Source organism: Aulonocara sp. 'chitande type north' Nkhata Bay, linkage group LG4 (assembly GCF_057382095.1).
Source record: "Aulonocara sp. 'chitande type north' Nkhata Bay isolate Kocher_YH1m ecotype deep benthic linkage group LG4, A_spYH_male_GT1.1, whole genome shotgun sequence".
NCBI lineage: Eukaryota > Metazoa > Chordata > Actinopteri > Cichliformes > Cichlidae > Aulonocara > Aulonocara sp. 'chitande type north' Nkhata Bay.
In genome coordinates this window covers 12693851-12702617 of record NC_141347.1, presented here as the reverse complement: position 1 = coordinate 12702617, position 8767 = coordinate 12693851, and the positions used below count along the sequence as shown (strand labels likewise).

At 42.9% G+C, this 8767-nt stretch overlaps 1 protein-coding gene across 4 annotated transcripts; it reads right to left on the bottom strand.

Moving 5' to 3' along the window:
* Positions 1-5565: 5565 nt before the first annotated feature.
* Positions 5566-8306, bottom strand: mgp (matrix Gla protein). 4 transcript variants are annotated; one of them, XM_086290553.1, is made up of 5 exons: positions 8178-8306; positions 6839-6926; positions 6677-6706; positions 6381-6486; positions 5566-6095 (listed from the first exon to the last, which is right to left on the bottom strand). In XM_086290553.1, the coding sequence occupies exons 2-5, from the start codon at positions 6897-6899 to the stop codon at positions 5939-5941; spliced, it is 354 nt and encodes a 117-aa protein (XP_086146679.1). In that variant the 5' UTR covers positions 6900-6926; positions 8178-8306; the 3' UTR covers positions 5566-5938. The 4 variants fall into 4 exon arrangements, with proteins under 4 accessions (XP_086146679.1, XP_086146680.1, XP_086146681.1 ...); XM_086290554.1 differs by having other exon boundaries at positions 6839-6923; positions 8178-8281; XM_086290555.1 differs by lacking the exon at positions 6677-6706.
* Positions 8307-8767: the final 461 nt, after the last annotated feature.

Genomic DNA, 8767 nt, shown 5'->3' with positions numbered 1-8767 from the left:
TAGACATATATATGTAAAAACACACTCGGTTTATAGATGTAGCCCTTGTGTGACATGGATATGTGATTGGTTAGGGAATCATGTATCACACACCCACACAGATGCAGAAATACACACCTCTGCAAAAATGAAGTATATATATATGTATGTGTAAAAAAAGAAAGAAAGAAAAGGGCATCCACACTCACAGCGTTGCAGAATAAGGGGTCCAAAAGGTGGGCAATGTTTTAAAGCATAGGTGAGGAGCCACAAATATATGCCACTGGAAGGATCTTTCAATCAACATTATTTTACAGCTTCATTTGACCTACTTACCAGATTTGTGTTAAGAATCACAGTTTCCTTTTCCTCATCTTTGCAAAATTTGCAGTTATCTCTGTTAAAATAAAAAAACAAACAAAAAGGAGACAAAAAACAGAAAGAATGAAATGAAATCAAATCACTGTCACCGATATCTCATCATACGTAGTGGTAGTAATATAAAATTTAATGAACTCTTTCAGGAAAGCAGCTCGGACAGGTCAGACTTTTAAAGCGCCCACACACTTGTACATTTAGTTCAGTAAGTGCATGAGGCAGAGAAAAACCATGGCTTACTCACTAAAAAGGAAAAACCACTGTCCCACATTATGCTGCATTATTTTAATCTGAGGGCTTTCTTTTTATTGCAAACCACAGTGATTTCCTACATAGAGAAAGCAACATTTAGAAACAACCATGTTTGTTTGAAGCTTTGTAGACGGGCCATTTAAATGTGCACAGATATTTTTACCACAACAAGTGGGTGGTTCGACAGTTAAGCAGAGGAAAGCTGCATGATGTCGAGTGGAACATGTCGTTTGATTTTTAATGAAAACAAGACTTCCCACAAGCAAAGTGCCTAATACTCTCATGCCACTCCTAAAATGTAATCCTTTCCTGACACCATGACACCCCCCTCCTCCAATCCCTCTCTCAGCAGCAAGACATCTCCCCCCCTCCCCTCCTCCCAAACATCTCCCAGTGTCACAGTGGATCAGGTCAGGAGACAACTGAGGAAGCTTCGCCCCAGAAAGGCACCAGGCCCAGACAAGGTGTGTCCTAGGATGCTAAAGGCGTGTGCTGCTGAACTTGGGGAGCCGCTACAACGAGTCTTCAACCTCAGTCTGCGACTGGGGAGAGTGCCCGCCCTATGGAAGACATCCTGCATCGTCCCGGTCCCCAAAAAGAACCGGCCCAATGAGCTGAATGACTTCCGACCGGTGGCACTGACGTCACATCTTATGAAGACTCTAGAGCGGCTCTTCCTCAACTTCCTCCGACCACAGGTACAACATGCCCAGGACCCACTACAGTTTGCATACAAGGCGGGTGTCGGAGTGGAGGATGCCATCCTGTACCTCCTACACAGAGCCCACTCACACCTGGATGGGGGAAAAGGCACGGTCAGGATCCTGTTTCTTGACTTTTCCAGTGCCTTTAATACCATCCGGCCCTGTATGCTTCAGGAAAAACTGAACAGGATGGAGGTGGACCCCTGCCTGGTCGCTTGGATCTCCGACTACCTCACCGACAGACCACAGTACGTCAGGCTGAAGGACATCACGTCTGACACAGTGGTCAGCAGCACAGGAGCACCACAGGGAACTGTGCTGTCCCCTCTTCTCTTCACCCTGTACACCTCTGACTTCTGCTACAACTCTGAATTATGCCACATTCAGAAGTTTGCAGACGACACAGCCATCATGGGGTGTATCTGGGATGATCAGGAAGAAGAGTACAGAAGTCTGGTGAGGAACTTTGTCGCATGGAGTCACACAAACCACCTGCAACTCAACACCTCAAAGACTAAGGAACTGGTTGTGGACTTCGGGAGGTCTAGAGCAGGTCCACTGCCGGTTCAGATAGAGGGGGAGGAGGTGGAGGTGGTCAACAAGTACAAGTACCTCGGGCTGTGGGTGGACAATAAACTGGACTGGTCATGCAACACAGAGCACCTGTATAAAAAAGCACAAAGCCGACTGTACTTCCTCAGGAGGCTGAGGTCTTTTAACATCTGCAGGAAGCTCCTGAGGATGTTTTACCAGTTGGTGGTTGCTGGAGTACTTTTCTATGCTGTGGTGTGCTGGGGGAGCAGCACAGCAAAGAAGGACTCATCCAGGCTGGAGAAACTGATCAGGAGGGCTAGCTCTGTGGTCGGCATGAAGCTGGACACTCTGGTGACAGTGGCAGAGAAAAGGACATTAAAGAAACTGATGGACATTATGGACAATGCCAGGCATCCTCTGCACACGGCCATAAACAACCAGAAGAGTCTGTTCAGTGACAGGTTGCTTCTCCCCAAGACAAGAACTAACAGACTTAAAAACTCCTTTGTCCCACACGCCATCAGACTGTTTAACTCCTCTCTGGAGGGGAGAGGGAGGGGAAACAGGAGGACAAAGGAGGGGGGAACAACTAAGCTGTAGTGCCTCTTCACCTCACTGTGCAATACCTTTTGTGCAATACTTTTGTAAACAGTCAACAGTGCAATAGACTCAATACTTGAAATGTGCAATTCACTTGTATTTTTATTTTTTATTCCTATTTATTCTATTTATCCCCTTCGTATATTTTATTTATATTGTCTCTGTATTTATATATGTGTGTGTGTGTGTGTGTGTGTGTGTGTGTGTATTATATATATATATATAATATTCTGTAACTCTGTAACTTCTGTCGGTGCTGTGCTTTTTTGGAAATCGAATTTCCCAGAGGAACCCACCCGAGGGATTAATAAAGTTCTATCTTATCTTATCTTATCTTATCTTTTGTGGGGTACACATCAAACATCTTTTGTTTCAAGCAGACACTGCAGGATTACCTGTGGTTCGGCAGCTCCTCTCTTGATGTCATGCGATATTAGCAGGGTGGGCAGAACATTCACACTGTTGGGGGATCCTCATATACCAGGGTTATAGTTGTGGGTTGGTGCTATCATAGCTTTGCAGAGCAGATCTACATGCTGTAGCTCTGTACAGTCACTAGGAGGCAGTGTGAAAAATATGTGGCATAACCTGTAAGAGGTGAAAGTCAAGTGAAAAAGTGTTAAAATCAATCTGTCTGCTGTAGGCATCGTCTATGTTTCTCACACTGCTTTTTTTTTTAATGTTCTGCATGTCTTCCTCTTTGTGGTGATATACCACTCCAGTTTAACTAAACTTTCAATAAATATTCATCCTACACATAGCATCATCACAACTTGGCTGTGTTTTGTTCTAAGGTGTGAAAAAAAGAAGGCAACCAAACCAAAAACAAGGTATGGGTCCTCACCAGGGGTCAAGGGTGAAACCACAATGAGCGTTTGCGTCTGAGGAACTGCTGAGATTTGAACATGCTGGGTACCATGACTGGAATCACTGAGAACCTACACAGATGTTATGCACTGTTAGTTTTGTCAGATTATTGCATGCAAGCACTTGGCATTGTTTGCTCACCAAAATTATGTGCTCTGCAACACGAAAAATCCTACATCAAATTAGCCTCCAGCTTTAACATAGGCAAACATAGCCTTCTTTAACTGGTCTCAGCTGTGCTGGCTTGTTAACTGTGTTCAGCTGTTGGTGTACCTTGCTAAACAGTTCACTACCTAGAACCTTCAGGAAAGTTGTACCTGGAAAACTTGTGTTGGCACCAGACCAGGTGATGTGGATAGGAAAACGGCTTTGACAGGGGACATTTGAGTCAAGTCACTTTGCTATTACATAAAACTGAAAAAGAAAATGTGTTTCCACTAACACTTGCAATGCATAATTACAAACATGCACACAAAGTACACTCACAGAGACCACAGTTACAAAAGTAGACCACATGTCTTAGGAGGTAGAGAGAAAGAGGAGAGACTTTTGTATAGGTGCAGAAGTCGATCACTGAGTTCACCACACACTAGGACAGCTGACTGTGAGCGCACGATATCTTTAACATTGCAATTCCCATTTGTTTTGCAGCTTTTGAGTACAGTCACGACTCAAATAGTACAACTAGCTGCACAAGCTGATGAATAACACGTTTTTAGTTTCAAAGAAGCATGACAGATACGTCCTAAATCTGACTTGCATCCATCCACTCAATGTCCTCCTCAGTCATACGACTCACCACGACTGCTGCAGAAATGATAGTAGTTGACTGAATTTAACTGAAAAATTAAACGCAGCTTGCACTTCAGTAACTTATCAGCAATGTGGTTGTTTTTCACATCCTTGGAAACAATGGCAGCTGTTTTCCATTCGTGAACTAGAGCCTTGTTGATCAAATCTTGGTATTTGGCTTTCTTCAGGTGGTGAGAGATAACTAACCCGCCCTCCCAGGTCATTTCAAGTTCAGTTATTAAGATTTTTTTGTGCTTCAGGACCATAGAATCAAGTTTAATCAGAGGAAGGTCACAGAGGTCTTTCTGTCCTCCTTAGGTCAACTCGCATTTTTCCAGTCACAAGTTTAGAAAGGACGACATTGATCTGTTGTTTCTTGCCTTTGACCCTCTGTAGGCTGTCTGTGTCCACTTGCACATTTTTGTAAGGACCATATCGTGCCTCCAGCTGTAACAGCTGTTTTAAGAGATCTAGTCGTGGTACCCTGGATTACCTCCAAGGTTAGCGATCACATGGTAGTTTAATGGTGTACTAGAAATCATAATGTCAATGCTCTACTGAATACCGTCCCAGTAACACAAACATATCATTTTTATTTTCAAAGCTGAGCCTTTTAAGTACACTTTGTGACATGGATGCCCTTTGTTGCTATTTCTAACTAGAGATTTCGAAGCTGGACCGGTCCGGACAGTAGTAGAGCATATGGGTTGTAATTTCACAGTCTGGGTCAATGCTGGTGCCTTTTGTCTCGTTTCAGTGACAGACTACAAGGATTTACCCTCAGGACAATTATAATTATACACTTTCGTGGCCATGTGGCAGCACAGACAGACAAACACCCAGTATAACTGTCATTTTACTTCTACAGCATTTTGACATCTGCCATGTGCTGAGCTGTCCTTGTGTCTGTCTGCACATGTGCAGTACATTCTTCTCAAGACTGCAAGAGACCAGACACCGACAGTGCATACTGAAATCATAATGTAACTCCTCAACACATCAGTTGTGTAACAACACATTCAATCAGGTTCTGTAGAGCTTTTTAGATACTTGTACTTGATTTCTTCCCATTTTACTGCACTATGTACTTCTGCTGCACTACATTACTGTACTTTGTTTTATAGAAGCACTCACCAGATTTACATTTGAATTCTAAACTATGTGATAAACACTAGAATAACCAAGTGGTTTCCAGTATTTATAGACTGTTTGTGTTAAAGTGGGCTTCTTACATTTATATAATTTCCTTGGGGATTAATAAAGTATTCTGATTCTTGTAATGTGTCTCATATTTATGCACAAGGCCGTATTTAACTTTCCTAATGGTTCTTAAGCACTCCCAAATATTGTTATATTACATATAACATCTGGCATATATTGAAAAACACTGAGAATCCCCAAAGTTCTCACAAACTCATGTGGCAAGCAAATTGCAAAAACAGGATTAAGACCAAACCCATTAAAAGTCATTATATTTGTTTATTGACAGCATAAGTAAGTGGAGATTGTAAGAAATGGTTAGCGGAAAGTGAGCCAAACGCTTCACTCGAGCATATCCCGTAAAGCTCATAAATGCTGGGATCATGCAGTGATACTTGATAAAAGTCATCCTGAGATTACACAAGAAACAGGCTGTAAATTTCTACATGAATATAATGATGGGCTGCTGTGTGATTTGAGCCACATTGACTGGAAGTTCTGGTGTTTATATATAAAAAACAGTTTTCTTGCCAAAAGAGCCCACAAAAACAATTACATAAATTATCTAAAAACTGATGATATGTGGACTAAAGGACCAGATGATAATGAGACTTTTGCATGTGAGGTCCAGCTTAGTATCGGCGAGTCACAGCAGGCCGCCGTGGTTGACTTCTAGCGCCAAAGTATCTGTTGTAGGCCTGCTGGGCACCGTGGTGATAGGCATAGAAGCGGCAGGGGGAGTAGTCCTCGCAGATCTCTGCGCGTCTTTCTGCTGGAGACTTGAATGTCCTGGGAATTAAAACAAGAAGGTTTTCAAAATGAAGAAAAGTAGAGGAACTCTAAACAGAAATGAATTTAATAATTCTCTTTTATCCTGCACTCCAGGCTCTGTGTTTGTGTCTGTGGATTCTTGAAGCACATGTAGATGTTTAATGGTCCAATTAGGCTTTGTCTTAATGAGGCACAGTGCCGTATATGTATGGCAAGCATGCATTTTCTGTGGGTTTGTGGTTTTAAACATGCAGGAGATAAAGTGCTCTGCATTGCATGCCTGCCCATGGTTTTAGGTTTTACCTCCTGAAGTTGTAACTGCCGAAGCCATTCCCTCTGGATGGGATGTATATGTTGCCTCTCTGTGGTGGGATGAATGAGTTGGCTCGGTTTGGAGGCACAAACAAATCTGAAACCACAAAACTTTACTAGTGGGAAAATTTGATTTCAATCAGCATCTGGCATGCCGGTCATGCAGCAGATCAGGTGAAACAAGGGCTGAGGGCATGTTAGTAAAGACTAAATGAGGATTAAATACATCACATTTGTTATAATGGCATGCATGTTTTTCCAGAACCGAGAAACAACATTTCAGTCACCTTCAGTGGATTCTGTGCTTTCATGAGACTCTACGGGAAAAACATGGAATCGGGTTAATCATAAATGATGAATGTCTTATTACATTTTGTTATGTTGCAGGTTATGAATAAATAATGGCTGCCGAGCGATAGCAAAGTGAGGGCGTCTGGGAGGATCTATACCATAGCAGACGCAGAGAGAGACTGCAGCACAGAGTGCCAGAAGACGAAGAAGGCTCCTCATCCTGGGGTTTGTTTATCTGCCTGCCTGCTGGAAACAAAGCAGACAAGTATTTTTGGTAAGTCGTGGTAGTGCTGAAGTAAGAGTTAGATAGGCAGTAGGGAAAAAATAGAAAATAATGAGACAAAATAAGGCAAAGGGAAGGATGCAGAACACTTTTTTGCATTTTGAGGGTGGGTAAACAGACCAAAACCTCAAGCTGGGGTAAAAAGTGACAACATTTCTGTGGGTTTTGTGCAGATAAACAACCAATATATGAAAAAAATCTCTGTGCATGCTGGCACAGTGCTGCAGATTTTTTTTTAATGGAACAAACACAAAACCACAGATATGAGTCAAAAAGTCTTTTCACTGTGCTGGCCTTAGGTTGAGGCCAATCTGCACCACGCAATGAAACCTCAGGTTGCAAGGAAGAACCGTAAGAGAATAGCTGTGGCCAAGAGGAGCTGCTTAACAGCCAGCGAATGAACAGACTGGAATTATGAAGTTGAGGGTGGCTCGGGGTGTACGCTCGCACCGCACGTGTCTACATGTAAACACTCAACGTGTAAGTGTGAGTGACCTGAGGTAGGGTAAGTGCCACCTGTATAAACAGCAGTGCCAGATGTCTGCAGAAAAGCTTTCATCCCCACGTTCTGTTTGTGGGATTTGGATGGAGCGCTTGTTTCGGCAGCGCTCTTTTTCACCATCAATAGCAGCTTTCATTATACATTCAGAAGCACACACACACACTGACACATGATCCCCTCAGGCATATTTGTCTGCAGTGTAAGCCAGACCCACAGTGGGCACAGAAACAGCGAGCCTGGGGCCTAAAGTTCAAAAAGCGACTCCCAAAGACTGGCAAGGATAGCTAAGTGAGTGAGTGTGTGTGTGTGTGTGTGTGTGTGTGTGTGTGTGTGTGTGTGTGTGTGTGTGTGTGTGTGTGGTGCTGACAAGAGTGTCTACAGAGTTTAATGCCTGTCTGAGTCTCAATAGGGGTCCTAGTGAAGTCCCAGCTTCCTTCCCTGCAGACAGAATGTGCACACATCATTGGAAAAAGCCAAAGAACCAAGATGAGGGTGTACATTAAAAACTCTTTAACAAAAAGAGGAGGGCCACAGGCCTACTTTTCTACCGTATTTTCATTGGCAGATAATTGAAAAAAAAAAAAAAGTAAAGTACTATAAAAATAGTCACAAAATAAAAGCTACGTTTGCCTGATTGTGTCCAAAACTCAAAACTTCTCCTACTTTTCACCTGCAAAGAGTTTTAAGAGATCATTTGCTGTAATTTACTTACCTTGAAGGAAAATTATGGAGTGATGGAAACTGTCTCAATACTTTCTCCTCAGGAACATTTCCTAATTCCTCATGGCAAAGCTTTTTATACTCATCTCTGTCCCCCCACCCCTTCATTTTTCTGTCTCCATCCACCTCCCTTTTAGTCCTCGCAATTTCTCCTCCCTTCCCTTACTATCACCCCACACCCACCCACCCACCCACCGTTTTTTCTACCAGTTAATAAGACCGGGGTATTAGCTCACTCTCTCCCCAACTCCTACGCTTTTACCGAAATAAACAGAGCTGGTGGTGATGGCAGGAGAACTGGAGAAAAACAAGCCGGGGGTAAACAGAGAGACAGAGAAGAGGGTGAGGGAAAGGGTGGCACGATGACAACTAAGCTGCTTCATAGTAGGTACATGATAATATTTGCCACTGTTTGCCAGCATGCCTGCATGATATGAGAGATAACAAAAAAGTTCAGATAAAACATGAAATGGTTGCAGATTGTGATCTAAATATGTCTCTGAGAGCACAGAAATAGCACATACGACAGTGCTGGTCTTTACTTTAAATCTTCCCGTTGCCAAGCACATTTTTAATAAATGG